Source organism: Sturnus vulgaris, chromosome 1 (assembly GCF_052056855.1).
Source record: "Sturnus vulgaris isolate bStuVul1 chromosome 1, bStuVul1.hap1, whole genome shotgun sequence".
NCBI lineage: Eukaryota > Metazoa > Chordata > Aves > Passeriformes > Sturnidae > Sturnus > Sturnus vulgaris.
In genome coordinates, this window is record NC_142243.1 from 60,558,883 (window position 1) to 60,585,793 (window position 26,911).

The following is a 26,911-nucleotide window of genomic DNA, read 5'->3' on the forward strand; positions in this document are numbered from 1 at the left end:
TCAACACACACTGCAAAATGTCAGACCACAATAAACATAATATCAGCAGCATCCAGCTTAGACATCTGTAAGAATATCTGAATAAGAAGCACAAGACTTGAACCTGACTGACGAACTCTAAGGAGCTTGACAAATTATTTTGGTGTTACATTTGAGCCCTCACATTGCCAGGGCTTTGTTCACATTCATTAACACAAGCATATTAAATGACAGTCTGTCAAACAAATAAATTTTCAGTTGAATAGCTTGCTTGAAATGAAAAACATCTTAGTGCTTCTATGAAACAACATTAAATATTATGTTAAATAAATTTTCAGGTTTTGCTTCAAGACAATTGTCTTCTAGATTAGGTTTCTATATCAAAGATTGAAAAAAATTATCCTGTAGAATATATATTCTTAAAATCTTAGCTGAAGTTCTGTTGTCTAAAAAGTGTATCCAAGTAATGGCACCCACTCTAGGCAAGGTTATCAACTGAAAAAGAACTTCCCAGAAGGTTGTTTTTCAACACTGAAAGAGGCAGATTTTTAAGCTATTCTGCCGTGAGAATTCCATGCAAGGACATATACCAACAAAAACCTATCTGCTCAACAATACAGTCATTCACAATACTACTAGTGCACAACAAGAGGAGTTGGAAGTCCTCTCTGCAAGAAGAATAACTTTGAAGTAAGCATATACCTACTTTGCATTTCAATTAGCTGCAAGTCAGAGCCATTCTCCAAGCCTATTATATCTGGATTCATGCCATCACTTTTAGAATATTTCTGTCGTTCTTCTTCTAACTGCATCTTCAGTTTTCTAACCTGAAAAAGGAAGTGTTTCTTTATGAAAAAGAGACTCCCAGAAATTCAGTATCTAAATGTTCAGTGGTAAAAAGACAGAGTAGTCCTGAGATGCCACTGGCTGAGAAGGTTCTGGAAACAAGCATAGCAGAGCCATGCTGGGGAGTCAGTCCCTGAGGTCTGTGGCTGCAGGACCCCATCCTCATCACGGGGTGAGTACCCTCTGCATGTCACTGCACAACCCAAGGCCACCAGTTAGGTCAGTGCTGCAGGGATGTCTGCACAGTGCAGGAGCACATAGTAACTAACAGCTCACTTTCAGAAGAGGACATGGCATTAAGCTCCATGGATTATGGATTTCTTCTACTGTGTATCTTTTACACTCTGAACACACACGAAGATCTTGAACACTATCCTAGTGAGTTTACAGACAATAATCCATGGTTTTTTTCATACTCCACCCGAAACAATGGTCCTAGGGAAGTCTATAGTGCACATTAGTCTTTAATAGTTCTATTTCATGCTACAGCAGCTGTCTCAGTTTTTCCAGTAGTCAGGGAACACAGATTTCTCAGCTATCTGCCTTGGACATTATGAAAGAAGTAGGAGCTACTTTTTGGACATTCTTATAAAAATATTGTTCTATAGATAAGCAATATGTGAGTCAACTTGCAAAACCCCCATTCCTGATACAAATCAAATACATGATCAGTGATTTTTAAATGATATAGTGATAAATATGTGCATACATATTTATATATATTTAATACTATAATTTATTGGCATTCCAAACAAGTATCTACACTATAATTAAAGTTCATTCACAGCAAACCCAAATGTTGACAACAATGGTTTAAATTTGTAATGTCTGCAACTAAAAGAGCAAAAATTGTAATGCACTTAACAATTGTTCAACATGTTTGAGTCCTTTCTTCTCAAAACAGAGCTGTATTTAAATACAACTAATAATATTAATTTTCTCTCTGAGTTACCGAAATGATTAGTGAAATAGTACCACTCAGCAATTTTGAAGAAAATGCCACATGAGCTTATAAGAGTGCAATTTTACTGACTTTAATATTTCTGCATAAGACAAAATAAAAGAAAGAACTTTAAGGATGTGCACTGATAGTAAAGTCAGGAACAAGTTAGATTTCGGCTAACCAGTTAGTGAAATGATGTTTCTTTACCAAACAAGGTCAAAGTCCCATGGATAAGTATACTAGCAAGAGGAACTGCTAATTCCTGGTAGTCAGTGAGTTAAGAATTTGAGTATTTTATTTTGCTTTAGTGCTTACATATTTGATTAAGCACTTTTGTGCTTCACATTTGTTTATTATTTATATATAAATAGTCTGCAAAATGATACACAAAGGTCTGCTTCTGAAGTTAATAACTTATTTTACCTGGGACAGTAATTCCTCCTTTTCTCCAGCCAGTTTTCGTAGCCTGATATCTAAAACCAAAGAATCCAATTAAAAATCAGAGAAATCTGTAACTAAAAATATGTTTTTCATAACTTTTTGTTCTATTCCAAATGAACTGCTCATCAAAGCTAATAGCACTGGGACCACAAAACTTTGAAATCTCACTAATAGCACAACAACCTTCAGTTAATAGTAGAAAAAAGGAAAAAATACTTCATTCACACTGTTTATTAGTATAACAATTCTAAAAGCAAGACCTCAGAGTTTAGTAAATCTTTATAATTTACTATATTTTTTTAATACTAAAACAATTTTGTTCTAACATTTAGAACAGCCATTTCCAATAAAAGTTTCTTCTGATTCTGTATTATTTTCCCTGTCTTATTTGAAGGTTGTTGTCTCTTCAGGGAAGCCACTATGCTTCCCCGTATGTTTAGAAAGTTTGCAAAAAGTGTTCCCAAATGACAAAAAAAGTACCTGGAAAAGGGCCCACAGGAATGCAGCAATATCTCTAGTCAGAAGATCAGTAGTGGCTACAAAACAGTCTATCAAGCAACACTGTGCTAAGACTAGAGCAGCACCCTTAGAAATTGTAACTTTGACAGAAATGAAGCATAATGACATCTGTATTTCCCTGTGAGGGAGCCACAGCAAAAATACATATCAAGTCTAATTTCTGTCAATACAAAAATATATAACTATTATATATTACGTACAACTATATATAAATTATATAGAGATTTTTTTCTACATGTTTATCAGAGTTTTACAGTGGATTGACCTTGCATAGGATAACTTGCTCAACCTAAGGATAAAATCAAATTAAAGTGACTTAAACCAAAACCCCCAATTAGTGTCTCTGTTGTACCTATCATTTTTTTGAATGTTTTTAAAACTTCTTTTTCTAATTAATGTGATGGAAGACTGCACAATATTCTTTCATTGATTATGTATACTTCTAAAGAATTATTTTCATGAAACACAATAGAAAACATACTAATCCAAAAGATGCCACATTTAAGTAAGATGTTTTCTGTCAATATTAAAACAGGAACTGGATCAAGAGAACTAATCAGTTTCAAACATCTAAGCCCACATTTTTTCTTGCTCAAAAGATAAGTATGTCTTTTTTACTCAGAACAAACAAAAAATTAAAATCAATCTGGAAATTGTGTAAGCATATATTCTAGAAGCATCACATGTGCTTGCATCTGCAACTGTAAGACACACCCACTGTGAATGAGAGGAAACAAAGCCCTCAAAAACTCTATAAAGTATACTAGAATATTTTTACCTAGTGGTCCTTCTCCTGCAGATTCCAAGACCTGAGCAGCTTCCTGTGATACAACTGTTATTGTACCAACCACTGATTCATGGTTTACATCACCATTTGGTGTGCCATCCGGAATTATAACTAATCCATGTTTCTAAAAATGCAAAACAAACAATAAACTAATCATACAACAGAAGAGCTAAAATATAAATCAACAGGCAAGTTTTTAAAGAGCTTTTCAAGTTCATCAAAACAGTTACAATGATACAGACCATTTATCCTACCCTAAGGTCAGGTTTTCAGACTGCACAAGAATAGCAACCATTCTTCCTCTATTTTACTGACCTTGATTTCATGCCCCATTCCTGGATTTCTGTTACTGTAAAGTAACTGCTACCAACATACCTGTCCTCTCTTCATTGTTTCCTTCAGGTCAGCCAACTCCTCTCTGAGCTCATCTCGCTCATTCTTAATGCAGTCAAAGTAATCTTTCTGTCTTTCTAGGGCCTGGGCTCAGGCAGATAGCAAGAAAAAGAATGGCACAGAGAAAAAGCATATGACAGACAGCAGAAAGATGTTCTACAAATAAATACAAAAATCTCAATACAAGTCAAGAAATTAAAAGCGCCTTTTAAATATGTACATCTCTGATAACTGCCTTCTACAAGCTGCATATCTAACTTAATGCTGCATTTGTCATGACTTCTTTTTCAGATAAGCCCTAGATATTTTGAGAGATTTTTACTCAGTGAATTCTATTTTTTGGTAGATTTTGATAAACTAAATTGAGTACCAAAAGAGTGATTCCTCTTTATACAGGCACTCTGCAGAAATAAAATTTGCTGCAACTCAAATGGCAAAGATCCTAAAACATTACATCTATTGAACTAATTTCTCTGCCTTTTATAAGGTACAGAAGTAGAAATCATACATCATAGAAGACCTTGAAATTATCCACTCACAAATACTAGTTTATTTACTAGTTGCTTAAAGGTTAAAACACCATTTACTAAACCCAGAGAAATCTATTTTAGAGGGAAAAAAAAGTAGCAAATGCTACAGTAGCAACACTAGCAGTATTTTAGCACAAAAAACCTTGGCAGCTAGAAGTGCACTGTGGGTGTAGACAGGTTTGCCTATGCTGGTAGTTAGACACTTTTACTTGACTGGGCAGCATTCAATACTGTATGCATTAAAAATAATCTTCATCATAAAACAAGTACAAAGTATACACACATTTTTGCCAAGAAAATTATTCCAACTAAAGTTTATGCTGCTATGCATGAATCTGTAGGAATGGACTGATACCAAGAAAGAAATAAAGGTGTATACATTTGTACTGTACTTGCCCCACATAACTGCGGTATGCTGAATTTTAATAATCATCTAGAATCTATACTAGAGCAATATTTTAAAGCATTACTCAGTTTCAACAGAAAATTCTGACAAGTGCTGTTGCACTTGATTTATTAGTATGTAAATGTAACATTTAAAATAAAGGCAATTCAATGTGTGAAAACATTAGCTGATGGCTTAATTTAAAAATTAGTAAGATGTCTTTTTATTTCCTAGCACACACTGTATCTCTAACTACACTATAAACAGCATGAAGAGCCTTCATCATTACATAATTTTGTGCTCTACTTACAAGACACATACATCTTTTTAATTTTTGAAGAAAAGTGGCAGAGATTGAAAGGGAAGTAAGCTCACCACCTGAGAGAACGTTGGAAATCAGAAAATTCTGATGGGGAAGGAAATGAAACTGACAACTGTGTATTTCTACCTATGTAGATCTAAGTAATCATTATTCAAAACCAGTAAAAATCTCGATGTTTGTATGCTCAGGATTTAATTTGACATGGATTTTGCACAAAATCTACCTCTGCAATTCTTCTATTGCGGCAGGAAACAGAAATCAAGACAACAATGTTCTGCAGACCGGTTTTACCATACTGATAGGAGCAAAATCTAATCATATGCAAGAATGCAGAGACGTTTGGGGTCCTATTTTCTAAATCTTCCAAACGCCTTCATGACATCTATATCAAACTCAGAGTTGCCATTACTAATTGAAACTTGGAAGCCACTAAACCATAAAATAACTGTATATTTCAGGAATATAACCTGAAACTGTAACTCAGTGCCCTCAAACTGATCTAATTTAAGATCAAATATAACCACAAATTTCAAGCACTGTAGAAACAGGACAACATAAGAAGGCAGGTGCAAATCAAACTTGTGCTATTTTTGTTCCGTTTGCCTCCCTTTCTTTTCCTGAAACAGCTAAAAAGGCTTGTATACATTGTAAAATTAGGTTACAATTTTAGTTATAAACTACATTGAGAAGCTTCACAGAGACTTCTAAAGCTGGAACAGCAAAGCTGCTCAGTAGGAGGGAGAAAGGCTCAAGAGCTGTGAGCTAAGAAAAGTATGTAAATATTTATAGATATGAGACTGGAAAGAGCAGCATTTTTACATTTTCAAATCTAAGAGAGTTCAATTCTGAGAGTTTAAAAAAACACAACTAACTGGAAAAATAACCAGTAAAAGTGTTTACAAAAATACAAACTGGCAGGGCAATTTTGGCTAGAGGAAAACATATCTATCTTTCTTGTCATTCTGGCTATATTTGAATATGGGATATGCTTGTACTAACTCTGGCAATGTATTTGAAAGAGCACAAAAATATTGCAGAAATTGAGACAGTCTGATATAAAAATGTGAGAAATAAGGATGGAAAGAATAGGGTAAATTAAAAAGAAAAAGCTTTCAGAAGAACGTTCAAAAAACTTTAGAATTTTGAATTCTTTTTTATGATAGAAGACTAAAGCATGAAAGAAAATGTAAGACAGCATAACTTTTGAACTGGGCACCATCAGTTAAAGGGCAACTTTTCAAAGTGACTTGAACTCCAGCAAATGAAACAGTTTTCAAAGAAATCTGAATATATTAAAATATGTTGTAAAATTAAGGTAGAGAGAAATTACCCCTGAGCTATTAAAAGGCAGACAATTCCTTTTTAAAGGCTTTCCCTATTGCCACCAGGCAATCTACTTGTGTCCCAGGGCAGCCACAAGTTCAGAGCCACATAGTGATCACCAATGGTCAGGCTGACTCAGTTCTACGACTTCTGCACTGCCCAGAAGCAAAGCTGACAAACCCTGCCTGACCTACACCAGCTGCACAGTATCAGCACACTTCTTTCTTCCTATACAGGAACCTTATGGATGCTCCTCAAAAGCTACAACCATTGTTTCAATTATGATTCTCAATACCCAAAATATTTCATGTGTCATATCACAAAACCAGCTTGGTTCAGTGCTGCATCCAAGCTAGCCAATCCTGCAAGGATCAGAAGTGATCATTTTTTCACCACTAGGCATGCCATCAAAAATTGTGCAAAAAATTGGAAAACTGTATGTGTAAAAGTTCATGTTAGAGATTTAATTAGTACTACTTATCATTATGCAAGTAAAGTGTGGCTCATTTTCTGAAGAAGAGAAAGACTGCAAAACATTTTATTCATTTAAGTTGGGCGTGGCCTTAATTTCTTTGGAGTACACAGCATTCCTTGGGGTGTAGAGGGCATCCATCTACTTCTAAATTAAAAAAATACCTTTCCTCCCATATTTGATTCATACCCCTATTTTTTTATCTTTCCAATTAATTGTCTCCTGTAGATCAAACACTTCTTTGGTTATGGAGTCTATATTCTCCTGCATACGTTGATTCGCCTGTGGTAAATAGGATGAGGGAAGAATAAAAGAGGAAAGAGAAGTAAGGAAATGGAAAAAAAAGTTCCAAACATTAAAATAGATAAAGGAAACTAAGTAATAAAAGTCAACTAAAGAGTTTATGAGCATGAAGTTACAGAAGCAGTGTTCAGTTTAATGCAATATATTTCTCATTAATTCATGCAAGAGAACGATGTTTAATTCTATTTGCTCAATGCTGTTGGGAAAATTTATTGCATCTAGAGTTACTTTTCTTTAGTGACTGCTCTCACCACATCTGTGGATAGAAACAATTACCCTGCTGTACTTTCCAGATACCTTTAAGTCCCCTCTGGAAGTGAATATTAATGTTAACAATTAGTTTTATTAATGTTTTAAATGTAAAATAATCTTCTTGAAAGTATAAAGAAGGGAATTTGAATGAAACATCCAGGAAGCAAAAGACAACTGCTGACTTCATTCTGATACTATATGGAATACATATCAAGTGTAGTCCTACTTTTTTACCTATCACTGCATTTTGCTACTTGCCCTGCAAACATAATTAAATGCTTAGCTATGAAGATGACATAAGAATTTTAAGGGCTAGAGACAATTTTTTCCCTCTTAAGGAGTGAACTTGATTTTACATTTGGGAATGCAAGACAAAGTCTTTTTGCAAAAAGCTACATGGATTCAGCTAGATTTTCTGTCAGTGTAAACAGATGGGGGAAATACACAAATAAGTATTAAACACAGATCAAATATTCAAAGGGACTGGATGTATTTGTGACTATTTGACACATACTACGTTCTACCAAAGCAAACACTCCAGACAAATAGACTGTATATTTTTGGTTCATATACATAAATCCCACCAAAACCCCAAACAAGAACATGCAAAGTTGTTCTTTAATTCTAAGTGAAGTCAAAGATAACTTAGAGCAAGCAACAGAGTCACAAGAGAAATTTTTAGGGTTTCTTGCTTGTCAGCATTTATCTCACTCAAAATGCTGATACTTAGGATGGTCTTAATCCTTTTCTTCTGCTAGTAAGTCGTATCAACTCCAGTTCATGAAGCATAATACTTCCAAAACAGAACTGGGACTTTTCAGAAACCATTTGGAGTTACAGTACTACCACCTAGAGAGCACACTAATATAGTGATGAAATAAAGGATCAATGAACTATTATAGAGCTTTTGAAAACGGCAGTGGAGACTTTGGCCTATACACTTAAAGATAATCAATTTTTACTGCAATGAAGAGACAGTGGGAAAATTATGTAATAAGTGAACTGCAATTTCCAACTAAAATTATTGGAAAATGGACACCCACATACTGCTGACAGTATACTTATATATACATATATTTCTTTGTGGACCATTTGGAAGACTGATAATAGCTCTGGGATTGCAGGGTGGGTGGGTTTGTTTCCAGAACCGAAAGAGAAAGGGGAAAAAGAACAGAGTGAGAGGGGAAAAGAACACACTACACATATAGCAATATGGTTGTGACCCAATAACATGCTGACCAGTATTTCTGTGTATTATGCTTGACTTATAAGCAAACAAATATTCAGTATGGCAAACTTCAATTGTTGATAACTCACAAAAATCTGAAATAACTGAAATGGAAACTTTTGGGAAAGGCAAAGAATAACATTTGGTATTATCCATGCAAAACAACTTTTAGCTATGGAAAATTATTTTGGCAACACAAATATTAGTTCTGCTCTCACAACAAAGAAAAGGAACATTCATGAGAGAACCATAATTCTCACAAGAATTAAAGGTTTTGCAAGATGTAATACACTTGAAAACCTTGCAGGGACATTTTCAGCTTTATAAATTTAGGAGGATCAGTAGCTTAAATTCTACCCACCAAAACAAGAGAAATTATTTCTTAAAAATGCAAGATAGCATTTAATCCTGCTTTGTGTACGATTCCCACTCAAATCTTACACCATATTTATTTGCACAGGTTCTATCATACACTCATATGAGCATACCTCTATCAATTCATCCCTCTGCCGAAGGCCCTCTTTAAGTTCATCCAGCTTATGCTGCAGAACACTGCAGGTGTGTTTCTGTCTTTCCAATTCCTGTATTAAATAAAACAATTATTTAGATTTATTTTGAGTTATGTAAGAAATTACTGCAAGGATTTCAGAAATTATACCTACCAAGCAGTTAAAAAAATCCACTGAATCACTGAAGTGGTCTAAATAAGTTGCCCAGATACTTACTATATAGAACATTTTATTTAATAAACTGTAGAGAGAAAAAATGCCATAAAGACTTAAGCCAAATACTAACAAGTAAAGCTACTCTGAATGTTTTCAACTGTTCTAAGTAGTCCAGATTTCAGTACTTTATAATTAGAAAAAAAATACCTTTGACTTCTCTTCATTCTCCCTATAGAACTCTGCTATCTGTTCTTCTTTCTCCTCAATAACGTCCTTTAAAGTATCCACTTGATAAATCAAGTTGTTTTTCTCATTGTCTAGTTGAGCATTGGAAACCATAGCTTTCTTGTACTTCTCTTCAACTTCAGCTAGTGAATCCTACAGATAGCAGAAAAGTTTACATGAGTCTAACTTTTTGATGCATTGTGATAATGTTAAAATACCACCATAATGTTAAATTATGAGATGTTAGACATTAAAATTATGCAACCATTTTTGTTTCTGAAATATATTCTTTAGAGATACCAAGTAACAGTTTAGTTCAATTATTCAACTTAGGTCATACACAACAATGAAAATTTATCATTACAAAAGCATGAAAAATACAAGATAATATTCCACTTGCATTTTCTACTCTGCCACATTCACAGCAACTCACACGGATACAGTAGTAATATCACAGTTTCACATTCTAGTGAATACCATGTATCTAGTAGTAATATCACGATTCTCAAGGCATGCATAAGAAAACAGTTCAGAATGAGGCAATAAATCTAACACAGAGAATGTGGACAATTAAATCAGTAAAACAGATCACAAAATAACTTCAAGAGTAGCTTTAACTTAATGCTCATTATTTAAGTAGTGTCCTATGACCTTAGATTCAAAATTTTAAGATTATCCCTCAGGATGAGAAAAAAGAACAAAACAAAAAAAACCAAACATAAGTGCATGCAAGTAATTCTGAAGATTAGAATCAGAAAAAATATTTCTTTTTGCAGTGCTGTAAATATGACAAATCTTGTAAAGATAGGCAAAAAAAATGCTAGACAGACTTTCAAAGAATAATCCAGTTTAGCATTGAAAAAATGAAAATATTAGGATTATAGTGAATTCTACCGTAATTTCACAGGGAGATATGACATTTAACAAAAAAAAAATGCAATTAAGGAAAAAGTCCAGTTTGATTACTTCCCTGAATGTGGTGACTGGGGTCATGTAGTAATTTAGTTCAGCAGAGATCTGAATGACACCTGGTCCAATCCCCTAACTAAAGACGGCTGCTCACAGCTCATCTCCATGTTAACTATCTCCAGAAATCTAGACTGCAGATGGTCAAACTTGCTGGATGACCTGCACCAGTGTTTGGTTTCCTTGTGAAAACTCTTTTTTCTCGAGTTCTAATTGGAATTTCTGCTCTTACAACTCAACTTTCGTCTGTTGCATATTTCTCTTGCAAAGAAGTCCACCCTCTACTCTCCACAGACACATACACTCTATCAGACACGCTGAAAACAGCAACAATATTGCCAACCACTACTCCAAGACTTATCCAAGTCCATTGTCTCAGCCTCTTACTGTATGCCATGTGTGCCAGGACTCCAGCCTTAAAAGACAAGACTAGGTTGGAGCTTAAAACATTGTATTAGAATGTCATTAAAAAAAAGACTAACGGCAGGGGAGAGTGAATCTGCAGTTACAAAAGAGGAATAGATTGATTTGGACACTAAAGAGTGAAAACTGCTTCTGAGAGAGAAGCTAAGTTATGTCTAAGTCTCTACTGGGTTAAAAAACCTGAAACCTTGCAAAGACTTCTTTGCAACTGTCTTATTTTCAAGTTAACACATGTTCCCCCCCATGGTTCAAGAATTCCATTCAGTTTCATTAAGTCTTCCAGTTTGATTTGAAACAATTTCAGAAACACTAGAAGGGATCTGTAGGATTTTTAAGGATGCAGCAGTGGGAATGAGATGGAATGAAAATACATAAGACTCTGCATATAACCTAAAGCTATGAAGAAATACCACCCAGTGCTTTATCAGTAAAGTGCTATAAAAATTAGCTTGCTCAGCTAGAACAAGATTATTCAAGCCAACATACATCAAGAGAGTGCACTGTTAACAGCATTAAAAAAAATTTGAGGAAAGAAACAGAATTCCTTTACAGCTGATGCAAAGAAATATATAAGGAAGTAACAAAACTGAATCAAACTGAGACAGGAAAATATTTGAAGACCTAACAAAAACAGATCTAGCCACATCAGAGTTGATCCTGCTAACAACCAGTATATTTGTAGCTAGGTAAAACCCACACTTTTAGCAGCATAAGGGCAACCAGAGAGCTCAGAAGGTAGTGTGATTACAAGTGCCCATTAGTACACCACTGGAAAAAAACCAACCAACCAACCAACAAACAACCCCAACATTTAAATGTAGTGTAAATGCAGGTATCCTGATAAGTCTTCTATAACATAAACAAAACAAGACTGATCAAGTACAATTTGAGAAAAAAGCAGTATCTTCCTAATTAAAAAAAAAAAGGTTCCCAAAAGAATCTCTATGGAATGTGAATTAACTTAGGAATATATTATTCGGTATTAGCAATAACATAAAATGAAGTTCAATTCTGAAAGTTGAGCATAGAAAAAGATCTTACTATTGCACACTGTGCTCTTTGGTAACTGTAATGGATTACAATGAATAATAATCCATTACCCATGAGTCAGAATAGTAATCATGAGATGTTGGCAAACACATAAACGTGTGAGAGTTAGATCCATTCTGAAAATATGAAGCAGTCTCACATTACACTCAATCTGTCTCATCTGTCTATGTCTAATAATCTTGTAATCTACTACTCTTTGAAGTCCTTTTGATATTCATACGGCAATATAACTAAACCAAAACATACTTCATCTGAACATATTGCTATTAGGTTTAAAGTTATCTTTAAAGTTATCCTTCAAAGAGGAAATAATTTTCTGGTACACTAAACAGCTCGTATTACATATCTTCCCCTTACTATATCATCTAACATATTGTTAAATTGAAGAAATTCAAGGAAGTTGATAAATACACCACTGTTACATGCTCTAATACAAGAGGCATTAATTTAATTCAGTCTCTATGTTGATATAAAACACATGAAAAGTTCTCTTTACTTTTACATGAAGCTGTTCATAATTTGATGATGGAAAAGTGAACAGAAGAAATATCCTGGAAAAGATTTTAAGCCCCGTAATTTGTTGTATTCTGTTTCCCTTCATACAAAACAGTGAAAAGTATGATTATTTTAAATTTACTGCACTCTTAATTGTGTGAAAATGCATAAAAGAATAAACAAGTCAAAATGCAGCAAATCTGCTGTGGAAGACTGCACCTAGTACAGGTAGTTAGTTCAGTGCACTGCTGCAGTGCAAACTGCAGATTGTACCCTCAATACAGAGAAATGGCTGGAGATTCCAGCAAGAGCAGTGATCTGGCACTGACCCTTTGCACAACAAGGGGCATGGGGACCTGTGGCACCAGCCAGGTAAGTGGCCACTCGGAGATAGGACCGGAGCCAATGGCTCAGCAGGAAGATCCCATCCCCCGGTGTGCAGTGACTGTGGATACAAAAGCCCAGGGATTGCTTGGTTCAGGGTCCCTCCCTGGTGGCACCCACCTTGATCTCGAGCCAGTTTTGTGTCTCTGCCATGACTAAAGTACTTAGAGACATCAGAGGTCTGAGACTCTGCTATGGGACACCTGTGGCCGAGCCTGTAAGGAAACCTTGACTGACAGTGTGAGAATGGAGCGTGTAGCATCCATTGACTCACTTGGTGACTCACTGGGGGGTTTTGCTCCCAGCAATGAAAGTCTGGGGTGGTGGGAATGTAACTACCACAGTGGATGCTGGATTGCCAGACAAGAAAGTTTCCTTAGCACTCATTAGCCTAATGCTGAAAAAAACAAGCTGTGATTTAGAGAAAATAATGGGAATATAAACCAGCATAAATAATTTTTCTTAATGGCAAAGAATTAGAGCAAAATTAATTTTCTTGTGAAAGCAATATGCCTGCCCAAATTAATTGCAGTACATCTTTCAAAATTATTATTTTGGTTTTGCTTTATAATATGAAGTATTTGCTGAAACTTGGAAGACTAATTCTTAAGTTCTTTGCCATAGTTATCTTCCATTTCTTTGTTTCTCATTTGATACCTTACAATTATTTTGTATGCCCATTTATTTGCTAACAAGCCTCTAAAAATAGAAACTGAACACCTCATTATTTTATCAGAGAACATCTATATATATATAAAAAAACATTGAAGTTTAATACTCTTCTAATGGTAATCAAATAATAAACATGCAATCTCATGTACATTTTAAGCTGATGCTCTTCATGCATTAAAAGTTAGATACATGCTTTAAAGAAATTTAAAAATTTGTTAGTGAAGCCACTATACATTAGTGAAACTGGTGATAACTCCATTATGCAAAAACACCCATTCAGAATGCATGCTTGGGAGGAGCCCTGATACCTTCAATTCTTTAAGTCCCTGCATGTATCTCCCTTCTACATCATGTATCTGGTCCTTAAGATCATAGATATCCTGCAGGACATAGGAATGAACCATTGCATAAGAAGTATGGGGAAATAATTGAAAGTTGAAAAAGCATTAAAAGGTTTGCATGCACTTCTGTCACATTACAAAGCCTCTAATAATTCCCAGAAATTATAATTAATTCACAACAACTTGTGGAAATTAGGGTTTTGTTTATAACCCTAACTCCAAGACATCTCAAATAGGACAGAATTGTTTGAAATTCAATATACACAAAGTCTTATCTTAATAAACTAAACTCTTAAACCAAAATTATGAACACAAAATTATCAAGATAAATTACCAAGAAAGTAAAAAAATACTTCATGATTGAAAATTACGTCCTCATAGCATTTTCTTATTATTACAGATGCTCTGTATTATAGAACAATCTTCCTATTTAAACTAGCTCCAAATTTTTTGAAAATGCAATTCACCCGTAATTCACTGAGGGAGGCATCAGGATCCACCAAACTGCTTGCATCTCCACTTCCTCTCCTAGACGAGCTGCCACTTAGAGGAGTTGCGCTTACTGAATTGCGAGATGAGGGCTTAAAAAAGGGAAAAACATTGTATCAGGAATCACATGGTTATTTCTGGTATACTTGATAATACTTTTTATAAATTTCTTCAAAATCACAGAACAGTTTTCTCTCTTGTTTTTCTTAATATAAGCTTACAGACAGTATTTTCCATTTATTATTTTCCAGCACTTGTGTTTCTTCTTGGTAAAATGTTGGTTTCTTGTTGACGACTTAATGTATAAGAACATTAGAATTTTGAGTCATCTGTCCAGAAGACATTAATAAGATGTCTAATACTGCTGAAATACTGTAGATATTTACAGTATTTCTAAATATTATAATTTCTGCCATCCAGGATTCAGAAGAAAGTCTACAATGAGAATCTACCATATGGATTTTTATAGCCTCGTCTCCTAAATTTTAGCCTTTCCTGGTAAGTATTTCTCACATGAAAAATAAATTGTATAGAAAATAATTACTGGCCAAAGGTAAACTAAAGAATAATCTTTTTTCCTCAAGAAATAAAAGGCACTAAGCATTAATTTTGGGCAATAAAGAAGTATATCTAAAAATATCTTTGTAAGCTAACCCCAACAAAAAATACACAGAATTTATACTTTCTAAACTATATCAACACTTGCAAATTTGTAAATGAACAATAATTTTAAAATTAAAAACTCTTACCCTTGAAAATATTTCTGAATGTGATTTTTCACTCTTTTCTTCCAGCTGAAAGAGAATAGGGAACATGATTACCTTTTGTAATAAGGGACTACCAAATCAGCATCTTTTGTTCAAAGAGACTGAGAAATATTTAAAAATGAAACAATTTTAAAAATTCCAGATGTTAGCACAGATCAACACAGGAAAAACAATATTCAGCCTAAAAAAGTAGTTTTTACCTCAACTGCAAAATATATGACTGCTTGTAAAGAAAAAAAGCCAGAAACTTTTTAAAAGTTTTTAAAATGTCCTTACCAGTACTGAGCAACAAAACATGTTTTAGTATTTTAAATTTCAACAGAGTAATCATTACAATACTTGGTGGCACAACTGATGCAAAGCTTCATGCAGGTACACTTAAGGCAGTCAGTGACAGCAGTGTGAATGCCCTGATTAATAGAAAATACATCTGAAATTTCAATCTTAGTGTCACCTGCGACTACATCACAATAAAACTAGTTCAGGTAAAAGCCTATAACTAAAGTGTACTAAGGAAAAGCAATCTACAAAATAATTTAAATTCATATTTTATATAGACTGAAGACTAAGCACAAGAACTACCACACTCTCTTCTTACTTAGGAAACTGCTATTGCAAAATTATATTGTAGATGTCCCCATTTTCTACATTTCTGTGAATCAGAATAGGTGTGATTAGACACGTATTTAACAAGGTATCTCACATATCTTACTTCCCAAAGAACACCTGTTTTTCTCTATGCCAGGGAAAGGAGTTTCAGAAGTCTATTGCAATCACAGAAGAAACAAACACTACTATGATTTTTCTTTTTTCTCCTATTGTGGCTTCTATAAAAGCAACATCATCTTCATGACAAATTCACAACCTCCGAAGATGTACTGAAATTACACATTGCAAATACTTGTATGTATGATGACAGAATGATGTGAAGAATCCAATTGATCAGGAGACATTTAGACTAACCTAAATTAAAAATATAAATTTTGAATCTAATAATAAATAATGATGATAACACAAGCAACTGAGAAGGCAGCATAACTACCAGTCTCAGCCTCCACATTTCTTTTAGCAGAGCATTAATTTCAGAAAGTCAGCTTTATTATGGGATAAAAGAGCGCTAAAATTTAAGCTGGAGAAATAATTAGTCTCTCATGATTTCAGAATGTACAGATGATAAATAACATTAATTATTACAACTTATATAGCATTGTATTAGTATTAAAATATCATCTAAATGCTAAGTCACAGAAAGTGAGAAAGGGAAGGTGGCTAGGTTTGGTATAAACAATGTTCAGCCTAAAGGGAGCTGCACAGGAAAACCATCATGATAATTTTACTGTAACATGATCTGTTGATTGACACAGAATTCCGTATAAGTGCATGACCAACAAGGAGTGCTTCAGTAATGGATTCTGACAAAAATCTCATATGGGATGAAGGAACACTAAAAGATACTCATGTGAGCACAGTTCTAAGTATTTTTGTCACTAAAAGAAGTAATAATATTCTGACAAAATATTTTTGCTACTAAAAGAAGTAATAATTTTCCGAAAGTACGCTAAACCCCCCTAGCATTGCTAACTTCTGAAAGAAAAAAATGTAAAATATTTGGTTCTTTAAGAGATCGTTAAGCTTATCACACACACACACAAAAATGTGAAGTGTTACACTTGTCACATGCTTCTAGCAACAGGCAAAATCTCCTTTAAAATAAAGCAGCATGCCTTTTAAAAATTCACTCAGCGCATTTTTATATGAAAACAAGCCCCACTCCCACAATAAACCTATTTGCAATTAAGTAATTTAGAATGCTTTTACAGTGTTTACTCTTTCACAGTATGAAAAGAAAATCCATGGTTTTGCTGTATTCACCACAGTGTAAATAAAAGCATTACACTCACACTATTCAAAACTTGGCCATCATCTGCATCGGAAACAATGCTTCCCCTGCGGCAGGAACGACTAAAATAGTCAGCAGTAGTTTCACTTTGATCAGAAAAATCAGAGGACTTCAAAAGATAAGGAGAAGGTGAAAGAGAACTGAAGATGACACTTCCGAATGAGCAAATGTTTATTAAAAAACAAAAAAAATTCCTATCTTAAATCTATTATTGCACTAAAAACAATGAACATTTATTATTGATTCACTTTCCTCAATTAGAGTAAGCATACAACCAGATACCAAAGGGTTTAGTACTAATTTAGGGTCAAACACAAACCACAAAAATTTCTTCAAGTTTGCAGATCATATAAATTGATAAATAAAAATTATTATTTTTCTCTACAAATTTTTTTTTTCAAATCAACACAAACCAAACAGTGCCAGCTATCATCTGGGCTTCTTCTCATTCCTTAGTTTAAGACATCTTGAACTAGAAGGCAAAGTTACTTTCCAAAGATGTATGTCAGACAGGCACCTAAAAGGGTGGGGAAAAATGCTAGTGCTACACATTTCTTCTTAGAAAAGGCAAAATGTATCTAAGCACATTACAGCAATTACATCTGCCATGGGAATTCAAGTGAAATATTCAACTGAGAAACATTATGCATGTAAAACACAGTATTTAATGGGAAGAGCGGGTTTATCATAAGCTTATTGATAATATTCTACTTTAAAAGGAAGAAAGTTAAACTAAGTACAATGTTCCCAGTGAAAGTGATTATAGGAGAAAAAGTGCTCATACACACAGTTTGAAAATATATTGTTCTTATCTAATTTTCAGCATTTAAAAAAGAAATCTTTATACTTGATACATGCGTGGCCTCATTCTGAGTAAAAGATAGTGAGACGTCTTAAAATTCCATATATAACTGGTATACAAAAACAGTTTACTGATGAACACCTGGCTCAGATTATGCTATTTCAGGACTAGAGAATTTGTATTTGTTGTCTTTGATATATTATATTCTATTTCTCTGACAACAAATTTTCCAGCTACATCTATATTTAAAATAGTATCTTAATTTCATTAAATGTAGCTAGGTAGGTAAATTTTGATAGTTGGAAGTTTGGCTTTTGCACTTGCATTTCACAAAGTATAAAGATACTGAAGAAAATTCTTATTTATTACGTTTACAGCAAAAGAACAAACAACTCGGTCTACAATGACAATACTGGTCTTTCATTCAAAATCCGCTTCTCTTTCCTGTTAAGAAGTCCATACACCTGATGAACCTTGCTGTGTCTCTTTCTATACTTTTTGTACTCCTAGTATCTTACCCAATGGGTTCATCAAAAGTGATACATTTTAAGATTGAGAAGTATCATACAGTTTCTCACAAGTGTTTTCTACCTTTTCCATCTCCTAGCTGCTCTTCTGATTTCCAGAGAGTACTAAGCTGACTTCAAATGTATTATCCAGAGTAAAACCAAAATACAAGCCATAGAAACAGTAGGAAATGAATGTTAAATTATTCATAAGACTTTTATCTCATCTGCTTTTCAGGATTATTTCATCAAACGAATACTTTGAAGTCTATTAAGCATTCACTAGAGTGAGTGAATGTACCTTGGCATTAACTGGTATAACATATACATAGTGAGATCTGATTATATATATATAGATATGTATATTCCTATATATCTCAAAGTACATGCTTTTAAGAAATTAATCTCAATGTTAAAAAAAATAAGGAGACAAGTAGTGTTTTCACAGTGCAAGAGACTACATATGTATGTCAATATCTGTTAGGTTTCAGAACTTCATAAAGCAACTGCAAAATTACCTCTTTCTGACACCCTCAAAAATTCACTCTGATATCTCTTGTAACTAAAAACATTAGTTTCTGACAAATGTGGTTTTATTTGTTTAGTACCTAAAACACTGTGAGTACCTATAATATGTGAGAAAATTAAAAAAGGATTGAACATTTCAATTTGGCCCATACTACAAAACTGATCACTTTTCTGTTTTGTGTAGCATGACAAATGATCAGCTGTGTCAATGAATTAGACAATTGTTCTGTGGCAGAAGCAAAGTAAAACTCTTTAAAATCACTTTGCAGCACAAAAAAACAACTTTAGAATGACACTTTTAATACAATACAGATCCAGAAACAACTTTCTCTCATTTTGGATACTGGTTACCATAAAAATGAGCAAACTTACTGCATGATATAACAGTTTCCATTAATCCTCTTCCCCAAAGGAAAGACTTTTCCACATGTACTGCAGTATGTTTCATGTGCTTGCCCCATTTATGACATAGGGTGGTAGCCCCTACAATGTACTATACTTCAGTTATACTTCAATTGTTTATTATAAACATTAAAAATATATTTAGAAAAACAAATACCTTCTACAGTTTATTGTCTTACGGCTAAAAATTTAAATCTTGCTAAAAATCACATCTCTGACAAATCAAAACTTGTTATGCAGAATGGAAAAATCAAATCTGTGTGTTGGTCAGTGAAACATTCCCAAGTGGGTGTACTCATAACTGCTGATGTGTTAATATCAAAGCATTCAGCAAATCATGCATAGGAATGCTCACCACAGGACTACTTCGGCCTGAGCTTGCTCTCGAAGAATAACTGTATTCAGATGGCTAAAGAAAAGTTATGAAGGACATTTTCACAACTTTCATAGATTTTTGTCTGCAGAAAACAAAAATAATGAAAGAAACAACCAAAGGCCTATTACACTAAGAGTGCAAGAACTATTTGAGTTGTCACCCATCACCATACAATGAGGCCTGAGAAACAAGGAATGAAGCAGCATGTATATCCAGTCTCAGTCATTACCATGCCACACTCAAACACTGTAATTCCTATGCACAGTCACATACTCTCTTATCCTATCTGTTTCCAGTTAGTAGCATACTTCTTTGTGTAAAAAAAAATAAGATTCTCACCAGCATTTACTATTACTACTAGGCATGCCTATTTCCATGTGCCACTAAGAATTCCCTTGAAAAATGGCCAAATAGTTTAAAGAAATAAAATTTTAATTATTTGAATAATTAAATTAAACATTTAAATTGCAATTTGGTTTTAACTGCTCTGAAGCCTGCAGAAATTTTAGCACACCCTAGGAACTGAAGCTATGCTGTACCCTTTGTGGTTTTATTTTACACTCACCCATGCATATTCTCCTGAAAGACTTATGTTTAAAGTGCAAGTCTGAAATCTATTTATGCAGTGGATAATAAAAGCAGCTCTGAGAAACACAATTTAAAGAGAAAAAGAATTACTGTTTCATGCTGCTTTGCTCCTCCCTATGAAGAAACCTCTAGCAGAAATTAGAATTAGATGTATATCAGAGTTATATGTAATAGCAGTCTTTATGATATTGTTCTCTCACTGAATCTTCTAACGCTTTCTTGAGAACATACACAACGCCAAAAAAAGGTAAATCATCTGTTTTTAATCCAAGTGCAAAGGAAGATCTCACTAACTAATTGAAAATATTACATAATATTTGATGATTTTTTTACATAGGTTTACCATGTGTCTAAATGGCAGTGTAAGATGGATTTGAACTACTATAGCAGCAAAAGGCATAAAGATACAGATGTTCATGCCACTTCTTAAACATAATTTTTTGTAGAGCTTACTTTGCCATTCTTATGGCACTACTAGCTACTCTTTATTCTATAAAGATGCAGATTAGGTTTTCACGCTATTGCATTTTTTTTATGTCTGTTCAATTTAAATAAGGCATCCTATTTAAACGTATTCAAGGTGCATTTACTACAAACTTCAGTAATCTCCTGATTTCCATTCAAATGTTTAACTTTTAAAAATACTTTTTTTAGTATTATACATGCAGATGTTATTTAGTATGCTTGAATTAACTTGTTCTAACCCCAGTGTTCTTCAACATTATTGTTGTGCTCACCAACTTTATGTTTGTCTGTAAAAAGAGCAGTAAAACAGCAACTACTAAAATACTTTAAAGAGGCAAGTTAACAATGTTAAGAAAATTAAACTGAAAGGCCTCCAGAAAATTATACACAGAAAATGCAACTTTAAAATTATCCAAAAAATGCACATGTTATACTGTCAAGCCTCATGGCCACACAATACAAATTTAAGGCAACCATGCAAATAGTGATTACAAAACAAACTGATACTTCTTTATCAAAGCAGTGTTTAAAGGAGACACCTGTGAAGAAAAGTGTAATTTTATATTTATATTGGGCCATTCAAACATCTAAAGGTAAGTAAGATATTGTTTTGCATTGTACTAACCCTGTAATTCCTAGTTGGTGCCATTGGATCACTGTATAGAGAAGATGACTATAATGTGAAGAATGGAATAAGTCAGAAATACTTTTTCTGCATACATAATATTTTTTTCATCTATGCTCTACATTCCACAGAAGTCCTAAAGATTTAAATACTAAATTTTAATCTATCTATAGTAGACAGAAACTTTCAGAAAAGAGTGGAAGAGCCTCCAGGAAAACTCATGATCTTTGAAATCAATTTAAACATTATTAAACCAGTCTAGTATTTTTGCAACTGGATTTGTGGAAGAGAGTGAAAAAATTACATAGTTCTCAAATAACATGTCAAGTTCCTCTAGCTAGTTATTTAAACCTGGCCATGACCACAGCTGCAGGTACTGGAAGATATTACTCATCTCGTGACATATCAATGTTTTATCATTTATATTAAGTTGGGAAAAAGTACCACAATGGTGCTAAACATTTAAGATTTTTTAAATTGTTTTTTAAAGACAGGAATTTGAAACAGCAACTGTCACAGCTGCTGGTTGTTTTCTGTATATCATATAGAACCATGAAACAGAAGATATTTTAAACTTAAAACCTCACATGCAAAACAAAGTAACCTGCATGTTATACATGAATTTTATAACATACAACTTACAAGTAAAAAATACAACTGTTACCATTTTTAACTGTAATAATTGTAAGTGTCATAGAGAGGTAAGTTAGCATCATATGGCATAAGTATGCAAAACCACATAAATGCATTTTATATAAGTAATTAAATTAATATAAAAAGAGGAGACAGACCCGAACATGGTAGGAAGGAACTGGTTTACTAAATCCAAGGCTGCTATAATTTCTTTGATCATAGTAAATTCCACTCTGAGGGGTAAGGAAGGAAAGAAGAGAGAAGACAAAGGTTGCACCTGTAGATCTTGCAAACAAAAGTTTTATTTTAACATTGCCCAAGTATTCCCAAGCTCAGACCTTGTACACAATGCTGTAATGTTTTCCCTACTGCTGACCCAAAATCCATGTAACTTTTTTAAGCAAGTAAAGAATAAAAGCCCAAAAATTACTATGCACTCTGTATATCAACATTATCTGTATTTCTAATGCCATGCTCAAACAAAACAGGAAATAATTTTGGTATTTTTCCTCCATAATAAATAAGAAAACTCCAAAAGCTTGACAAGTGCAGCAGGAAATACATGAAAAAAAATTGACAAGACTTGCTAATAATTAGTACAGTTATTTAAATTATTTACTTCATCTTTTTTTCATTAGATACCATCATGAATCAAAGCATTTTGGGGAGAGAGAAGCATTTTGGCAAGAGAAATCCCTAGTAATTGAATTGGGGTTGGATGTTTATGTGACACCAGCATAGCCTGTACCCTGCCACTGTTCTTTACACCAAGTGCACTTACTGAAAGTTTAGCAATTATACTTTGGCTTATTTGTGCTGGGTTTTGACACTCTACACAAGTTGCATATATACGAACATGTGAGGCAAAAAATTCATACACACATACAAAAAAGAAAAACCAGACAGATAAAAACATGGCAAAAAGCAGTGTGTGCAGAACACAGCATTTCTTATCTCAATAGGCAACAGAAAGCAGAAATATTCATATTGCTCATTTGTTTAGGAACTAAGGGAACAGGAAAACAGCACTTCAAAAGCACATAGAGAAATGCTGTAATACAATAATAAGAAAATACAAAATTACTTCAGCCTAGTCTCAACACAAATATCCACTGCTGTTCTGACCACCCTAACACCTAATGCAAGTGCTAATTCATTAGTACCAAAAACCGTCTAAAAAATTACATCCAAAATATTTCATTTATTGACACTATATCCACATGTTAAACACTGAACTTTCTGGAATAGTTTATGCAGAATTACAATAATTCCCATGCCTTTCTCAATAAATCACTGGATTAACATCAAGGTCTATGGCAAATTCAATCTGCTGTACATCTGCATTTAAAATGTTTCTAACTATGTGATAGGGGACAAAGGGGGAGTAATAGAACATGTATCTCCATCCCGACTGAATAAGCTTTAATCCAGAGAAGTGCCACCTTTAAAGAGTTCCAAGAACCTTTTCCAGGTCTCCAGCAGAACAAAATTTCTATTCAGCTGATTCCATTGATGGTATTGCACTGATACGAACACAGTTTCAAACACAAATTGAGGTCAGAATCTGATCAATATGAGGTGTCTTTTTTCCTAGAAACATTTATGTCAGGAAGCTAACAAATTTATCCATGACGCTACACACTTATCAACCTTTATGGGAATAAAGAGCTTTCTCATCTGAACTTTGAGATTAATTGTAAGCATGACTCTAAGAATAAAATTTAGAGAATTAATACCACTACATAACACCTCAATATTAAAATATAAAGAAGACAGACATAAGAGTTTTATCCCCTAAAACAGAAACAACACATGAAATTCTATCTACATAATTAGAAAAAAAATTGGCCATGCTTCTATCACTGTGTGAAAAAGAACTGGCAAGTGAAACTATAATCAACCCTATTCTCACTAACATAGGCTTGGCTTAAAGCTAGTGCTCACATTTCACAAAAAAAATTTATGCAATAAACAAACTAAAAAAGCTTAACAATACAAACTAATTTAAGCACTATATTGAGTTTGCCTATCTGATAGGTAAGTCAGATAACACTGCTGTTTAAACAAATAAGCCTTTTTAAGCTGCTTACATACTCCTTTTGGTACTTGATGCTTGCCTTTTCTTAAGAAATACACAGATCTTATGCTGCATAATACCACTGAGAATGTGATGCAATCTACTTTCACTTCATAAAAATATGAAAGAAGTCTTTTAAGTAAAGATATACAAACCTGCTATATGAAGATATACAAACCTGCTTTTTCTCTGGACTAAAATATTCCATTAGATTAAGTTGAATTTCTATGTGGTAATGGAGAATACAAATAGATGCACATACACTTTTTTCCCCTAAGGACGTCCTGCAAGTCTAATCTGTATGTTACTTCACTACAAAGTTTGGAAATAACAACTCAATACTAGAAAGTGTTTACTGTAAGACAGTTGTCTTTTCTCCCTTAAAAAACTTACACATGTGGTCTACAGAAAGTGTTAGAATTACAAAACTATTCTAGGTCTGAACACGTGACAGTACAAATTTATATACTTTTCAAAGTCAAGAATTTAAAGTCAGTAGTTAGTACCATTACACCTTAGAAACAAAGCACAAAAACAGTCTTCACTCAAAGACATGCAAAGTATTAATATACAGGGATCAAATATCTAGCAGATATATCCTTAGTGTTGTCATACTAAAGTAAAAGAAAATTAAACAAAGTAAAAATTACAACGTTAAAATTGCTTTTTTTTAAAAAAAGAATGACTAAAAAGACCTACAGGAAAACTACAAGAAAACATATTCCACCAATTATGAAAATTCAAACATGAAGGAAGATCCATTCATCCAGCTCTGAAGTGCTTTCTGAGGCTGGACCACTTAATAAAAACTAATCTTTTTCTGCAACAACATCCCAATTTATGAAAAGTGAGATAATTTTGGACAGCACTATGCTATGTGATATATTTCATGTGATTTTAGCAACAGAATTTTAAAGAATTAAGCCAAGTCTCATATTTCATTAAATTGAGAGAGCATTTACATTAAAATTATGTAACAAAAAGCTCATCTCCACACACTAAAAGATCATCAGCCCCCTTGTTGAGTTGTGCAGCTCATCATGACACAATGACCTTCCAGGGCACCTTACAGGCTCAGGAAGGTCACTGCCTACAGGGCACAGGGACCTTACAAGTGGAAGGGGAGAGAGCATTTTGTGATCAGGGAGGAATTAAACTTCCAACAACATGTTTGTACCTATCAAGGCTGATGGACAACCTTCTTCCATTTTATTTTACTTCTCTACTGGGGACATTGCAAGAGAGCAACTGAAGAGATGAATTCCTTTCAGTAAGTGTTCTGTCTTGAAGATAAGCTCACTTAGCATTTTCTTTCAGCTCTCACATTTGCTATCACAAAGTACTTGATTACACCAATCATTGCAGCAGTCCCATTAATACCATTTTCTATAGGCATGCTTTCACCAAACTACTGCTTTGGTAAGTAGACACAGAAAATGGTACAATGTGAACACACCACATTCTAAAAAAAAAAAAAAAGCATGCTCATTCCAGGTTACACACCAAAAGATCTCTCCCTTTGGAGGTACTTGCTCTGCTCCTGCGAGATGTACTGAAATCTGAGGAACTCTTGAGAATGAAATTATAAAAAATATATCAAGATATGAAATAAATAGTTAAATTTATTTCTATTACTCTTCACTAAATGACAGAAAATAACCAAGGCAGTCAAAGAAATTCTAAATAAGCCCCCCAAAAATGAGTTTAGTTATCTGCCCAATTCAAACCCTCTTGTTTAGACAATGGTCAATTACTTAGTCTCCATTTTAGCATATTTGCTATGTCAGCCAAGACAAGAGCAGATCTGAGCAAATCTATACCAGCTCACAAGTTCCTAAGAGTTGTACATAGCATATTTTACCTGTTTTCTTGATAAAGCATTTACTGTTCAAAATTATTTGTGTGCAGCAAATTGCAGAAACCTTTAACACTAGGACTTGCACAGCATTACACAAAATTCAGTTAATCAAAAACTACATTTAATTGCAAAGACCTCTGAGCAACTGACAATCTTCCAAAATATATAAAACCAACCCCTTTTTTTTAGTAATTTGTCCCTTTCCTGGTCTATATACCCAGATCAATGACCAGCTTAATTTCTAAGCAGATCCAAGGCCAGGAAAATGTTAACATAACCTCAATAAAAACGTTCTTTAGCAATATATACATGGCCTAAAGATGATCTAGAAGAGCTTATACAATAATTATTTCTGTTAGCAGATTTTGGGACACCTTACATCATTCGGCTAAGATTTTTGCCATTAATGAATAATATGTGCCCACCTTCTCAAAGAAGGAATTTTGCATTGTGCCAAACTATTTTTCAAATTATATCTTAAGGTACTGATACCTTTTCTTTCATAAATACTACAGAAGCACAGTAATACTTAAAGTGCAAGAAAAGACTGGAAGATTGGAACATATAAACTACTTTTTTAACACTGACGGAAATAAAATACCAGGTGAATTTAAACATTATACGTGACTTAAAATGACTAAAACTGCAGATATTTAGGAGATGTGAAGTTTCATCCTCTCCATCAGAAAAAGAAACCAGAACCCAAATCTTTTTTTCCTTTGGTTTGGTTTCTGAAGGCCATGATCAAAAAAAAAAAAGTATACAGTTTGAACACAAACCAAATGTGAATGTCGACTGGACTGGTGAGAGTATCTGGCCCTCTCTGCATCTTCCTGAGAAAGAAGAAATGCAGAGTTATTTCATAAGGAAGGGGAAAAAAAATCCTGACACAATACCAGGAAGCCAAAGTGAGCAGCATGCTGTTAGCACCTTTAATGCTATGTGTCATTT

General features: G+C 33.8%; 1 protein-coding gene across 8 annotated transcripts in view; it reads right to left on the reverse strand.

Moving 5' to 3' along the window:
* LRRFIP2 (LRR binding FLII interacting protein 2) overlaps positions 1-26,911 on the reverse strand; it is a 48,108-nt gene that overhangs the window by 3,005 nt on the left and 18,192 nt on the right. For 2 of the 8 annotated variants that reach the window (XM_088167882.1, XM_088167888.1), the window contains exons 4-13: positions 15,183-15,227; positions 14,412-14,525; positions 13,912-13,983; positions 9,596-9,766; positions 9,212-9,304; positions 7,130-7,222; positions 3,891-3,992; positions 3,507-3,639; positions 2,192-2,241; positions 686-806 (exon numbers count right to left, since the gene is read on the reverse strand). In XM_088167882.1, coding sequence (XP_088024008.1) covers positions 686-806; positions 2,192-2,241; positions 3,507-3,639; positions 3,891-3,992; positions 7,130-7,222; positions 9,212-9,304; positions 9,596-9,766; positions 13,912-13,983; positions 14,412-14,525; positions 15,183-15,227 — 994 coding nt within the window. Of the gene's footprint in view, positions 1-685; positions 807-2,191; positions 2,242-3,506; positions 3,640-3,890; positions 3,993-7,129; positions 7,223-9,211; positions 9,305-9,595; positions 9,767-13,911; positions 13,984-14,411; positions 14,526-15,182; positions 15,228-17,101; positions 17,210-19,693; positions 19,748-21,392; positions 21,441-22,183; positions 22,259-25,605; positions 25,672-26,739; positions 26,794-26,911 lie in introns of all 8 variants that reach the window. The other 6 variants (XM_088167913.1, XM_088167892.1, XM_088167893.1 and 3 more) reach the window with 6 other exon arrangements.